This window comes from Aulonocara sp. 'chitande type north' Nkhata Bay, linkage group LG15 (assembly GCF_057382095.1).
Source record: "Aulonocara sp. 'chitande type north' Nkhata Bay isolate Kocher_YH1m ecotype deep benthic linkage group LG15, A_spYH_male_GT1.1, whole genome shotgun sequence".
Taxonomy (NCBI): Eukaryota; Metazoa; Chordata; class Actinopteri; order Cichliformes; family Cichlidae; genus Aulonocara; species Aulonocara sp. 'chitande type north' Nkhata Bay.
In genome coordinates this window covers 33,664,489-33,679,706 of record NC_141358.1, presented here as the reverse complement: position 1 = coordinate 33,679,706, position 15,218 = coordinate 33,664,489, and the positions used below count along the sequence as shown (strand labels likewise).

At 40.1% G+C, this 15,218-nt stretch overlaps 2 protein-coding genes across 2 annotated transcripts; both read right to left on the bottom strand.

The window, feature by feature from the left end:
* Positions 1-2,671: 2,671 nt before the first annotated feature.
* Positions 2,672-4,081, bottom strand: LOC147313442 (uncharacterized). The gene has a single exon (XM_086264907.1). The coding sequence runs from the start codon at positions 3,878-3,880 to the stop codon at positions 2,672-2,674; it is 1,209 nt and encodes a 402-aa protein (XP_086121033.1). The 5' UTR covers positions 3,881-4,081.
* Positions 4,082-13,647: 9,566 nt separating this feature from the next.
* On the bottom strand, positions 13,648-15,057 carry LOC147313441 (uncharacterized). Its single transcript, XM_086262993.1, has one exon. It carries the CDS (start codon positions 14,854-14,856, stop codon positions 13,648-13,650), a length of 1,209 nt encoding a protein of 402 aa, XP_086119119.1. The 5' UTR covers positions 14,857-15,057.
* Between the last annotated feature and the right edge of the window lie 161 nt (positions 15,058-15,218).

Here is a 15,218-nt window from a genome sequence, read left to right as displayed (position 1 = left end):
TTGACTTTGAATGTGTTGTGGTTACTGATATCAGATGGGCTGGGTTGAGAAACTGGCTTAGAATTCCTCTTGCCTTCAGCATGGCCACGCCCCTCTGACTTCTGCAATCAACAAGGCATTTTTACCCAGGGAAATGTTTATTTCGCTTTTCAGTTTGGACTGTTCTCTGTAAATTCCTGAGAAAATTTGAGAAGATCAGGAGTGTCTGAAAAACGTAAAACAGCCCATCTGTCACCAACAGCAATGCTGCCTTCAAAGTCACTTAAATCACCCTTTTTTTTTTCTGGCATGTGATTGGCTGATTAGATATTTGCATTCACAAGCAGCTGAATAGGTTAGTGCAGGGGTCAGCAACCTGCGGCTCTTTAGTCCTTTTAGTGCGGCTCTGCCTGGTTTGGGAAAATAAATTATTTTTTTAAGTAATTAGCTGAAGTGTATTTTATTTATGTTAGTTCTTTTTTAACTTGTAGTTCTAAATTGGAAGATTACTGTGATATTGAAATATAAATATAAAATTATATTCTATTAGTTTTTGAACGCTCAAAATAAGCGTCACACTTGCGGAAGCCGATATACCCGCCGAAACGCCGTGCATTTATCGAGACTTTCAACCCCAGGTAGGCTAATTATCAATCTTCGGATCCACATTATGTCAGCAGCTCCACCGTGAACTATGTTAAAAACAAACACCGCTCACGCCTCACAGATGACAGCTTACAGTCCTGCGTAAAGATGAAAGTGACTTCATACAGCTCCGATTTGCAGACGCTGTGCGCAGAGATTCAGGAGCAGAAGTCCCATTGTAAACATATCAAGGCAGACCCAACGATGTTTCCATGAACACGCTTTACAGCTTCTCTTTATTGACCACTTTTCACACACGGTTGCTGTATGCATACAGCCGGTGTTAAAGCTCACAGCCCGACACATACCAACACAACAGCATAGAGAGCACAGACGTTAAGGCGCCGAGGCGTGATCGCGGGTGCCGCTCAGGTGCGTCCGCCTCCCCTGCAGCGGCGCTGCAGACCACGCCCCGCCACACACATTAACCAGGTAAAATACATATTGTCAGGGTTCCTGGGTCGGTGACCCAGTGTTTTCAGTTTTGTTCATGTTCATATATATATATAGCATATAGTAAACAATGAATCTGTAAACGACAGCTGTTGACATTTTTAAAAAATGAATGAAAAAGCATATTTAAATAATCAACATACATGATTTAAATATAAACACACACGTGACAAGAGACAGAACGTGTAGAAGATATATGCAGAAAGAGCTTTCAGTGGTCAGCTGATAACATGATATCTAAAAAATACATAGCTCATTTTCCTGTCTGTTAGTTGGACATGCTAACCTGTTAACAAGCTCCTATATTCACCCATACAGTTTGTAGATCATTTTGCTAAAATAGGTAAAATCTCCACTCTTTCAGGGCACTAATAGGCTAAAGGCATATTACAAAAGGTCATTCATGTATTCACAGATTCTCTGTAGTTATTCTGCTGCTCATTCACCTGTAAAAACCACACCAATCATTATTTCAACAGCCTTTTTATTTTGGAACAAAAGCATTTGACGATATGACTTACAGGACGTTACCAAATTCATGAAGCTATATTTGTGAGTTTATTTATCAATATCAGTTTAATGTAAACAGACTGATGTAGTAATAGACAGTAAAATGTTGGTGCGTGTGTAATATATGAGCGTTTATGTTTCTCTACATGGGTAAAAGTACTCCATGTCGCCCTCTGGTGGTAGCAACCAACTATGAAAAGAATGGATGTTGGATCTTAACTAAATGATAAAAAGTTTTATTACTTTGTATTACTTTCTTTAGTTTGGTAAAATTTACAGTTTTAATCCCGTAAGAAAATAAATCACTATCATAGAGAGGGATATTAGTAATTCGTTTGTTAATAACACTTTGTTTGTGTTTGCTAATGTTTCGACAGGAAAATGGTTTTCTACAAAGTTGTTTCATGTACAGAGTAACACACACACACACACACACACACACACACACACACACACACACACACACACGTATGACTTTGCCGGTTTCAGCTGAAACAATTTCAGTGTTTCAAACCATGTTCCAGGATTTTTCCTTCACCATTTATGAGGTTTCAAGAAGAAGATAAACGACAGATATGAATGTTTGAAAAAGTTATAGATGAAAAGATGAAAAATACTCAAAGGATAAATTCAATTGGTTTATTGTTTTATGAATAAGTTGAAAAAGAAAAAGTTAAACAAGTAAATAATGAAACAAGGTAAAATGAAGTAAGCACAAAAAGTTAAGTAAATAATGAAACAAGGTAAAATGAAGTAAGAACAAAACGTCAACAAGTAAATAATGAAACAAGGTAAAATGAAGTAAGAACAAAACGTTAACAAGTAAATAATGAAACAAGGTAAAATGAAGTAAGAACAAAACGTTAACAAGTAAATAATGAAACAAGGTAAAATGAAGTAAGAACAAAACGTTAACAAGTAAATAATGAAACAAGGTAAAATGAAGTAAGCACAAAAAGTTAAGTAAATAATGAAACAAGGTAGAGGAGAGAAAACCCCAACAATCCCCTCTGAGCACGCACTAGGCGACAGTGGGGAGGAAAAACTGCCTTTAAACGGGCAGAAACCTCCGGCAGAACCAGGCTCAGGAGGGGACAGTCAACTGCCGGGACTGGTTGGGGAGGTGAACAGAGGTGGAGCAAGACGAGGCTACACCTGCTGAGGAAGCAGTAGAGTTCCTCCTCCAGGGCCAGCGGAAGCGTTTGTTCTTCTTTTTCATGCAGTTTTCTACAAGAGCTTTTTTTTCCAGGATGAGGGTTCTCAACTCATCGATGGTTTCTTTGTTTTGTTTCTCAAGCTTCTTGCACGTTTTCTCCACCTCTTCCAACGTTGCTTGTTTTTCTTCAAGCTTTTCCCTGAGCTCTTTGGATGTTTCCTCCTGCATTATCTTGTCCTTGTGCATGTCTGCGTTTCTTTGTTGTACTTCTTTGTACATGTCTTGTAGCTCCTCATTTCTTTTGTGGATATCTTGGAGCGTACGCTGCAGGTCGTCATGTATGTTGTCTTGTTCTTGCTTTTGCGCCTGCATTTCAGTGTGTTTGCGCTTCAAGTTGTTGTATTCCAACAATATCCCCTTAGTGAGCTCGGAGTTGTTTCTCGCCATTTGCTCCATCCTTTTCTGCATGTGCGAGCATTGTTTGTCCAGTTTTTCTTTTTCCCCTTCTAGTTGCTTTTTCTCGTGAAGAAGGTCTTTGTTTTGGCGCAGAGTATCATCCACCTTCTCTTTCAGCATTCTGTATTTTTCCTCCGTGACTTTGAGTTTGTGCTCCATGTCTCTTTGCCTTTTCTCCTGTTCTTCCTTCTGTTGGAGGATTTCTTTATTTTTTTTCACAGCTTCATCGAAGTTTGTTTGGAGCAGCCGATTCATTTGGTCCATATATTGGAGATCCCATTCTGTCTTCTCAACAGTAGCTTTGCTGTCTTTAAGCTGGTTGGACATCTCCTTTAGTTCCACGCTCTTTTGCTTGTTTTCCTTAATTAGGAAGACAATCTGCTCTCGGGCTTGTCCAAACTTGATTCCCCAACCCTCATTAATAATATTTATGTCGGGCTGGCGTTTTTGTCTTTCTTCCAGGTTCTTATTTTGCGCTTCCATCTGTCTACACTTCTCCTCCAGTTGAAGTTTCTCTTCTTCAATCTGTTGAATTTTATTCTGGAGATGGTAGTTTTCCTTCTTACTGTCATGTAATGCCCTTTGGACGGCTAAGAGGTCATTTGGGGAAATTGGCCGGCCACGACAGGAAGGAGAAGCGGCGTAATCTTTTTGCCTTGGTTGGTGTCTTGTTGGATACATGTTGAAGGTTGTACACGACAACTCTGAAAAGGTTTCCAAAAGTTTCTGTGGTGAACGTGTGAAGGCTGCAAACACAAATGCTGCGAAGACACGAACTAAAAAACTGCTGTGTGTCACCCCTGTTTAAGGAAAAACTTCAAAGGATCGTGTAGTGACATCATAACTCCGTGAGCCAATGAGATTGTCATGTGACATTTTGGAATGGGGATATTTTTTTTTAAACCGTTTTCAAATTTAACTTAATATTTGACTGTTTCTTAACTGACCTGTTTAGCTGATTAAGAAATGAATTGAAACGAGCATCACTAACGTTATATAACAGACAACAGAAAAAAAACAGGTTTTTTTCTAAGTAATAGAGGTATAATACATTTTTTAATTTTTTTTTTTAAATTATCCTACTTTTTATAAGAGGGAACATTATTTAAAGAATATGTATTTAATTGCAAAACTCTCTATTCGTCTAAAGGCTATAACAAGAAAGGTGAGCTTCCTGCTCAAAAATGAAATGACCAAAATAAATGGAGCATTTCTCTGCAATTACAAACTCTGTGTAAACAATCTTGGTTTCAAAATAAGGCTAATGCTGGTGAGATGTCATCACAGGTGTAAATATTACTGAAGATGTTACTATGTCAAAGTTTCACAACTGTCTTATGTTTATTTATGTAGGCAAGACCTACTTTTCACTTTTTTGCTTTGCTATATGTTCTTGAGTGTATTAGTTTGCCAGCAGCACGAACATGTACTAGTGTCAATAATAATAGTACGGTGGATTAGAAAACCTGCTCACAAGTTGAATAAACACCCAGGATTGTTTCATCATTTTCATTCAAAACCAATATTTGAGTCAAAATGAGAAAGTTGTTTGTGCTGTCTGATGAAGAAGAAGCAAAATAAAGTGCAGTTTTGATGTAGATGATGTTGTATACAAACTAGAAGAGGAAGATAGTAGGATCTCTGTATCATGCTTTGTCACTTTGTACCATGTAATTCTTTCTATTTCCACCAGGGGGTGTTTTCAGAAGTGGTAGGTGGTAAAAGAAGAGGTCAGCAGGAAGATGGCGAAGAGCGACCAAAGACCAAGAAAAAGAGGCAGTCAGGCAAAGATGAAGAGTATTATATCCCTTACAGACCTAAAGACTTTGACTCTGAGAGAGGGTGAGGCATTAAACTGTTGCATCTGTTTCTTTAAAAAATGTGAATGGCTTTGTGTTTTATGCTGTTTTGTCCTGTGTTATGCGTCGACAGGTTGAGTCTCGGTGGAGAGGGCAGTGCTTTTGAACAGCAGGCCTCTTCAGCTGTCCTTGATCTCATGGGAGATGAAGGCGATCGCCTTAACCAGCAGAAGAAAATGATGAAATGGTACAAATTTCCCTATGTTTGACTCAGTATCCACCAAATGGTCATTTCAAACTATAATTTAAAGTCTTTTTTCCCCCTTCTTTTTTTAGGGACCGTAAGAGGAAGCGTTTTGTGAGAGAAACGGGAAAAGAAGACCAGAAGAAGAAGATCAAAACAGACAGCGGTCAGGTTATCAGTAACAAGAAGAACAGGAAGAACTTGTATCCTTCCAACAAAAAGCTTCTCTGTGTGCTGCTCTCAATGACCCTCTTCTCTACTCCTATGACAATATTAAGCTGTACTGTGAAGATGTTGTATCACTTGACAACATGTCAGTTATGAGGAGTGAAGGAAAAAATACAAGATTGATGATACAGGATCTGGATCAGATGGAGAAACAGGCGGAGGAGGCAGGAAGCCAGCAAGAGGTAGGAAGGCATCAAAATGAATAGCACAAACATGTTAAATATAGACCATCAGCCACCATGTTTTAACTCAACTCTAAAGGTAAATACTTCAAGTCCCTCTTCCAGCCTTGCGAGCTATAACCTCCAACCTCTTTGTTGTGTCGTGCCTCTCCCAGGTCGTGGCCGTGGCCGACGAGGTCCAAACGTACAGAGCTCCGGTGACCACAAAGCACGCTCGGAGCTGAAAACAAAGGATCAGATCATGAAGCAGCGCAAGAAAAAGCAGAAGCACCAGTTCCTGCAGGGCGGGGGGATGAGGAAGCTCCGCTCCAAGAACAAAAAGTGGCTCGGAGAAGTTAAAAAGTCAGGTTTTGGAAGGGGTGGCCATAAGAAAGGCAAGCTGAGGAAGAAACTGTGAGGAGGACAGAGGGTTGATGGTGTGGAGGACATCACGAGGAACTGGGTGATAAGCGTCAGAATCATCTGAGAACATCACCAAAGATTTTCCTGGTGCTTTGTGTGACTGTAGATTAAGGAGAAAATCATTTGTGAATCTTTACACTGCAGAAATGCACGTCACTTCTTCCTTGATGGCCTGCTGAACTCTGCGTTTGCCACAGAGTTATGTTTAATTATGATCCACTAACCTGGATTTACTACTTGTAAGCATGTTGGCAGTCTAATAAAAGTGTTTTGGAGTACTGAAATATGTCTTATCAAAATGGTAAAATACAGATATTAAATATTGTGTGCTTAATTTGCAGTTAGTTTCAAAAATCGTCTCGCCCATCTTTTCTTAAAATAAGAGGTGCTCTATAAAAATGACATTAAATTCTGTAAACGTGCTCTATTTGCAATTATTTATCATTACTGTTGTCCAAGTGGTCTCATTTCAAAGTTGAAAGCGAGCATCGGAACGGGCAAGAAAGGCGACTTTTAATTGACTTTGAATGTGTTGTGGTTACTGATATCAGATGGGCTGGGTTGAGAAACTGGCTTAGAATTCCTCTTGCCTTCAGCATGGCCACGCCCCTCTGACTTCTGCAATCAACAAGGCATTTTTACCCAGGGAAATGTTTATTTCGCTTTTCAGTTTGGACTGTTCTCTGTAAATTCCTGAGAAAATTTGAGAAGATCAGGAGTGTCTGAAAAACGTAAAACAGCCCATCTGTCACCAACAGCAATGCTGCCTTCAAAGTCACTTAAATCACCCTTTTTTTTTTTCTGGCATGTGATTGGCTGATTAGATATTTGCATTCACAAGCAGCTGAATAGGTTAGTGCAGGGATCAGCAACCTGCGGCTCTTTAGTCCTTTTAGTGCGGCTCTGCGTGGTTTGGGAAAATAAATTATTTTTTTAAGTAATTAGCTGAAGTGTATTTTATTTATGTTAGTTCTTTTTTAACTTGTAGTTCTAAATTGGAAGATTACTGTGATATTGAAATATAAATATAAAATTATATTCTATTAGTTTTTGAACGCTCAAAATAAGCGTCACACTTGCGGAAGCCGATATACCCGCCGAAACGCCGTGCATTTATCGAGACTTTCAACCCCAGGTAGGCTAATTATCAATCTTCGGATCCACATTATGTCAGCAGCTCCACCGTGAACTATGTTAAAAACAAACACCGCTCACGCCTCACAGATGACAGCTTACAGTCCTGCGTAAAGATGAAAGTGACTTCATACAGCTCCGATTTGCAGACGCTGTGCGCAGAGATTCAGGAGCAGAAGTCCCATTGTAAACATATCACGGCAGACCCAACGATGTTTCCATGAACACGCTTTACAGCTTCTCTTTATTGACCACTTTTCACACACGGTTGCTGTATGCATACAGCCGGTGTTAAAGCTCACAGCCCGACACATACCAACACAACAGCATAGAGAGCACAGACGTTAAGGCGCCGAGGCGTGATCGCGGGTGCCGCTCAGGTGCTTCCGCCTCCCCTGCAGCGGCGCTGCAGACCACGCCCCGCCACACACATTAACCAGGTAAAATACATATTGTCAGGGTTCCTGGGTCCTATCATATATGTATGTGCTCTTAACCTGAAAGGTATAAATACGGAAGTGTGTGTGCAATAAATGATGGCGCAGAGGAAGGTGTGTCCCTCTGATGTAAAACTCTAAACAACGTGTGTATGGTTTATTCCTCCGTGAGATATGCGAGTAACCCCGGTATTTCTGCCCTAAAAAATGGAACCTCCAACAGGTTATGGGCCCAGAAGGGATGTGGGAAGCCGGTGGAACCGTCTATGCTTCGACGGAGACGAGAGAAACTATGAACTGTGGGAAACAAAGTTCCTGGGATACCTGCGGCTACTTGGGCTAAAGGCTGCCATTCTGGACGAGCCCGGCGAGTCGGAGGAAGAAGACAAGGACTTGGATGAAAAGAATGAAGTAGCTTATGCAGAGCTAATCCAAGTATTGGATGATAGAAGTCTTTCACTCGTGATGAGAGATGCCAAGGATGACGGACGAAAAGCGTTGGAGATTCTGAGAGAGCACTACGCCGGTAAGGGGACACCACGTGTGATTAGCCTGTACACGGAGCTAACGTCGCTACAGAAAACTCCCAGTGAGAGCGTCACAGACTATATGATAAGGGCTGAGACTGCCATTACAGCTCTGAGGAATGCAGAAGAGACATTAAGTGATGGACTGCTTATTGCAATGGTGCTAAAAGGGTTGCCTGAATCTTTCAAGCCGTTTGCCATACATGTAACCCACAGTGACAAAGCAATGACATTTAGTGAATTCAAAGCTAAATTAAGAAGCTATGAGAGCACCGAAAAGGCCACATGTTCTGAAGACAATGTGATGAAGGCAAATAACTGGAAGAAAGAGAGAGACAATGCAGAAATAATATGTTACAACTGTGGAAAAGAGGGTCATATAGCACGTGAGTGTTACACAAAGACCGAAAGGAAAGAACAAAAAGTGAAGCAGTGGTGCGGTTACTGTAAAAGCTCAACGCATAAGGACAGCGACTGTCGCCGACGAAAGAAGATTACTGCTAAACACGTAACTGATGCAGAAGATCATAGTTTCGCGTTCAAAGCCAAAGACTGTGGAAATCAAGGGCTGAAACAGAGAGGCCTAATGGTTGATACAGGGGCCACTTCTCACATTATTACGGACATTCAGAGATTTAAGAGTTTTGATGAGACATTCACACCTGGAAGACACTTCATGGAATTAGCTGACGGAACGAGGACGAGTGGGGTCGCACTGAAGAGGGGAGATGTGGAGGTCTATCTACAAGACAGCGAGGGACGAAAGGTGAAGGCGACACTGGAGGGAGCACTTTACATTCCCTCTTACCCGCAAGATATCTTCTCGGTTCAGGCGGCAACGGCCAAAGGAGCCTCAGTAACCTTCAAGAAGGGCTGCAACCAGCTTATCCATAAGAACGGGACAAGGTTTAAGATAAGTGAATATGAACGCCTATACTATTTGAACAGTGTTACATCTGATCATTATGTTGACAACGACGAATGCAATGGCTGTCATGATGTAGAAACTTGGCACAAAATCCTCGGCCATTGCAACTATGAAGACTTGGTTAAACTAGAGGACATTACCGAGGGTATGAAAATAAAAGGTAAAGCTAAACATTACCAAGACTGTGAAGTGTGTACAAAAGGCAAATTTATCCAAACCAGGAATAGAGAGCCTGATGAAAGAGCAGAAGAAGCATTAGAGCTAGTGCACACTGACTTAGCTGGACCGATAGAACCAGAAGCTAAAGACGGGTTCAGGTACACGTTAGCATTTACTGATGATTACTCAGGCACAATGTTTGTGTACTTTCTAAAGGCTAAAAGTGACACCGTAAAAGCAACTGAAAAGTTTTTGGCAGACGTCGCCCCCTATGGGCAAGTAAAGAGAATCAGATCAGACAATGGAACTGAATTTACATCTAAAGAGTTTCAGACATTGTTAAATAAAAACACGATAAGGCATGAGACATCAGCGCCGTATTCACCTCATCAGAATGGGACTGCCGAGAGACAATGGCGAACACTTTTTGAAATGGCACGGTGTATGTTGATCGAAAGTAACCTGCCAAAAAGATTATGGACTTATGCTGTTATGACTGCCGCAGTAATTCGTAATAGGTGTTACAACAGACGCACAAAGCAAACCCCTTATTACATGCTGACAGGAAAGAAGCCAGACATGTCGAGGATGGGGATTTTTGGATCAGTTTGCTATGGTTACGGGCACAACAAAAAAAAGTTAGACGCAAGATGTGACGAAGGAGTTTTTGTGGGTTACGATAAAAACACTCCGTCGTATCTAATCTACTACCCTAAAACAGGACGAGTTCTTAGACATAGGTTGGTCAAGTTCCTCACTAAAAGTGTAGTTGAGCACCAAACCCAGACCACTCAGGTTGATGACAATGGAGATGATGATTTGACTCCAGGGGACATCTTGAAGTACCCCGCTAGAAAGGACAAAACAGGGAATGACCAGAGATCAGATGAAAGTATGATCCTGGAACCTGAAAGTGACATTCAGGACAATGGCATAAATGATGCACAAAACTCAGACAAACAGAGTGATAGAACAGAGTCTGAACGATATCCCAAACGAAACAGGAGAAGGCCAGATTACCTGAAAGACTATGTCCAAACTGCAGAAGACGACCAAACATCACTGACTGTAGATTACTGTTACAGGGTGATGTACGACATACCAAAGACTTTTGAAGAAGCTATGCAGTCATCGAACTCTAAGTGTTGGTCAGATGCTATGGAAGATGAAATAAGATCCTTGAAAGACAATAATACGTTTACTTTAACCACGCTGCCAGAAGGTAAAAATGCAGTAGGGGGGAGATGGGTGTATGTGATAAAAGAGAACCCAAATCAGACTAAAACATTTAAAGCAAGATATGTTGCTAAAGGCTATAGCCAAGTTCAAGGCATTGATTACAAAGAAACCTTTTCGCCGACTGCAGATATGACGTCAGTGCGTACGCTGATGCAATTAGCAGTACAGCACAACTTTAAACTCCATCAAATGGACGTGAAGACTGCTTATTTGCACGCCCCAATCGATTGTGAGGTGTATATGCAGCAACCAGAAGGTTTTGAAGTAAAGTCAGACACAGGTGAAAAACTGGTCTGTAAACTAAACAAATCACTATATGGTTTGAAACAATCTGGCAGGAACTGGAATAAGATGTTACATGACCATTTATGTGAAAAAGGTTACAAACAAAATCCTGTAGACCATTGTGTATATTCCAGACAGACAGCGAGTGAGACAGTGATTCTCATCATCTGGGTTGATGATGTAATCATAGCTGCCAACGGTGAGGACGCTATCAGAAACGTGAAACAAATGTTGGATGAGAAATTTAAAATGAAGGATCTTGGTGAGCTCAAACATTTCTTGGGTATTGACTGTATACAAGAGAACCATGAGATAAGACTAAATCAGACACGGTACATCACAAAAATCCTGGAAAAGTTCAAAATGTCTGACTGTAAGCCACGTTCTACTCCTTGTGAACTCAAAAATGATTTTGGTGCACATGGTGAATCAGTTGATTCAGGAAAATATAGAGAATTAGTGGGCAGTTTGATTTACTTAATGACATGTACAAGACCAGACTTGAGTTGGATAGTGAGCAAACTGTCACAATCCCTGTCTGAGCCAAAAGAGCATCATTGGACAGAAGCAAAACATGTATTACGTTACCTTAAGGGGACATTAAACAAAGAGCTGTGCTATAAAAGGATAGAAGGAAACCTAAATCTTATAGCATACAGCGATGCAGATTGGGCCACAGACTTGAGTGACAGGAGAAGTACAACGGGTTATTGTTTTGTACTATCCAAAAATGGGCCAGTGATCTGCTGGAAAACCAGGAAGCAAGCTACAGTAGCTTTGTCAACGTGCGAGGCAGAGTACATGGCGATGGCCGCCACAGTACAAGAAAGCTTATACCTCTCACAGCTACTTAATGGCATGGACATTAAAAGGCAATATTCACCAGTTACCATTCTTGCAGACAATCAAGGTGCAATTGCATTGTCCAAAAATCCTATAAACCGTCAAAGATGTAAACACATCGATATCAAGTATCACTTTATTAGGTCTGCTATAACTGAGAAGGAAGTACAAGTTAAGTATTGTGCAACAGAAGACATGGTAGCAGACATCATGACTAAGTCTGTAAGTAAAGTGAAAATAGATAAATTTACGCATATTTTGTTTGGAACATAAAACGTTGATATGTGAATATCATGTAAATATGTATATCATGTAAATGTGTAATGTATAGTGTTAAGAGCAAGTGGGGGTGTTGCCCTATCATATATGTATGTGCTCTTAACCTGAAAGGTATAAATACGGAAGTGTGTGTGCAATAAATGATGGCGCAGAGGAAGGTGTGTCCCTCTGATGTAAAACTCTAAACAACGTGTGTATGGTTTATTCCTCCGTGAGATATGCGAGTAACCCCGGTATTTCTGCCCTAAAAAATGGAACCTCCAACAGTGACCCAGTGTTTTCAGTTTTGTTCATGTTCATATATATATATAGCATATAGTAAACAATGAATCTGTAAACGACAGCTGTTGACATTTTTAAAAAATGAATGAAAAAGCATATTTAAATAATCAACATACATGATTTAAATATAAACACACACGTGACAAGAGACAGAACGTGTAGAAGATATATGCAGAAAGAGCTTTCAGTGGTCAGCTGATAACATGATATCTAAAAAATACATAGCTCATTTTCCTGTCTGTTAGTTGGACATGCTAACCTGTTAACAAGCTCCTATATTCACCCATACAGTTTGTAGATCATTTTGCTAAAATAGGTAAAATCTCCACTCTTTCAGGGCACTAATAGGCTAAAGGCATATTACAAAAGGTCATTCATGTATTCACAGATTCTCTGTAGTTATTCTGCTGCTCATTCACCTGTAAAAACCACACCAATCATTATTTCAACAGCCTTTTTATTTTGGAACAAAAGCATTTGACGATATGACTTACAGGACGTTACCAAATTCATGAAGCTATATTTGTGAGTTTATTTATCAATATCAGTTTAATGTAAACAGACTGATGTAGTAATAGACAGTAAAATGTTGGTGCGTGTGTAATATATGAGCGTTTATGTTTCTCTACATGGGTAAAAGTACTCCATGTCGCCCTCTGGTGGTAGCAACCAACTATGAAAAGAATGGATGTTGGATCTTAACTAAATGATAAAAAGTTTTATTACTTTGTATTACTTTCTTTAGTTTGGTAAAATTTACAGTTTTAATCCTGTAAGAAAATAAATCACTATCATAGAGAGGGATATTAGTAATTCGTTTGTTAATAACACTTTGTTTGTGTTTGCTAATGTTTCGACAGGAAAATGGTTTTCTACAAAGTTGTTTCATGTACAGAGTAACACACACACACACACACACACACACACACACACACACACACACACACACACACACACACACACGTATGACTTTGCCGGTTTCAGCTGAAACAATTTCAGTGTTTCAAACCATGTTCCAGGATTTTTCCTTCACCATTTATGAGGTTTCAAGAAGAAGATAAACGACAGATATGAATGTTTGAAAAAGTTATAGATGAAAAGATGAAAAATACTCAAAGGATAAATTCAATTGGTTTATTGTTTTATGAATAAGTTGAAAAAGTTAAACAAGTAAATAATGAAACAAGGTAAAATGAAGTAAGAACAAAACGTCAACAAGTAAATAATGAAACAAGGTAAAATGAAGTAAGAACAAAACGTTAACAAGTAAATAATGAAACAAGGTAAAATGAAGTAAGAACAAAACGTTAACAAGTAAATAATGAAACAAGGTAAAATGAAGCAAGCACAAAAAGTTAAGTAAATAATGAAACAAGGTAGAGGAGAGAAAACCCCAACAATCCCCTCTGAGCACGCACTAGGCGACAGTGGGGAGGAAAAACTGCCTTTAAACGGGCAGAAACCTCCGGCAGAACCAGGCTCAGGAGGGGACAGTCAACTGCCGGGACTGGTTGGGGAGGTGAACAGAGGTGGAGCAAGACGAGGCTACACCTGCTGAGGAAGCAGTAGAGTTCCTCCTCCAGGGCCAGCGGAAGCGTTTGTTCTTCTTTTTCATGCAGTTTTCTACAAGAGCTTTTTTTTCCAGGATGAGGGTTCTCAACTCATCGATGGTTTCTTTGTTTTGTTTCTCAAGCTTCTTGCACGTTTTCTCCACCTCTTCCAACGTTGCTTGTTTTTCTTCAAGCTTTTCCCTGAGCTCTTTGGATGTTTCCTCCTGCATTATCTTGTCCTTGTGCATGTCTGCGTTTCTTTGTTGTACTTCTTTGTACATGTCTTGTAGCTCCTCATTTCTTTTGTGGATATCTTGGAGCGTACGCTGCAGGTCGTCATGTATGTTGTCTTGTTCTTGCTTTTGCGCCTGCATTTCAGTGTGTTTGCGCTTCAAGTTGTTGTATTCCAACAATATCCCCTTAGTGAGCTCGGAGTTGTTTCTCGCCATTTGCTCCATCCTTTTCTGCATGTGCGAGCATTGTTTGTCCAGTTTTTCTTTTTCCCCTTCTAGTTGCTTTTTCTCGTAAAGAAGGTCTTTGTTTTGGCGCAGAGTATCATCCACCTTCTCTTTCAGCATTCTGTATTTTTCCTCCGTGACTTTGAGTTTGTGCTCCATGTCTCTTTGCTTTTTCTCCTGTTCTTCCTTCTGTTGGAGGATTTCTTTATTTTTTTTCACAGCTTCATCGAAGTTTGTTTGGAGCAGCCGATTCATTTGGTCCATATATTGGAGATCCCATTCTGTCTTCTCAACAGTAGCTTTGCTGTCTTTAAGCTGGTTGGACATCTCCTTTAGTTCCACGCTCTTTTGCTTGTTTTCCTTAATTAGGAAGACAATCTGCTCTCGGGCTTGTCCAAACTTGATTCCCCAACCCTCATTAATAATATTTATGTCGGGCTGGCGTTTTTGTCTTTCTTCCAGGTTCTTATTTTGCGCTTCCATCTGTCTACACTTCTCCTCCAGTTGAAGTTTCTCTTCTTCAATCTGTTGAATTTTATTCTGGAGATGGTAGTTTTCCTTCTTACTGTCATGTAATGCCCTTTGGACGGCTAAGAGGTCATTTGGGGAAATTGGCCGGCCACGACAGGAAGGAGAAGCGGCGTAATCTTTTTGCCTTGGTTGGTGTCTTGTTGGATACATGTTGAAGGTTGTACACGACAACTCTGAAAAGGTTTCCAAAAGTTTCTGTGGTGAACGTGTGAAGGCTGCAAACACAAATGCTGCGAAGACACGAACTAAAAAACTGCTGTGTGTCACCCCTGTTTAAGGAAAAACTTCAAAGGATCGTGTAGTGACATCATAACTCCGTGAGCCAATGAGATTGTCATGTGACATTTTGGAATGGGGATATTTTTTTTTAAACCGTTTTCAAATTTAACTTAATATTTGACTGTTTCTTAACTGACCTGTTTAGCTGATTAAGAAATGAATTGAAACGAGCATCACTAACGTTATATAACAGACAACAGAAAAAAAAACAGTTTTTTTTCTAAGTAATAGAG

Excerpts from the sequence above, each read along its gene's own strand:
- LOC147313441 (XM_086262993.1), bottom strand. The coding sequence starts at position 14,856 with ATGTATCCAACAAGACACCAACCAAGGCAAAAAGATTACGCCGCTTCT.
- LOC147313442 (XM_086264907.1), bottom strand. The coding sequence starts at position 3,880 with ATGTATCCAACAAGACACCAACCAAGGCAAAAAGATTACGCCGCTTCT.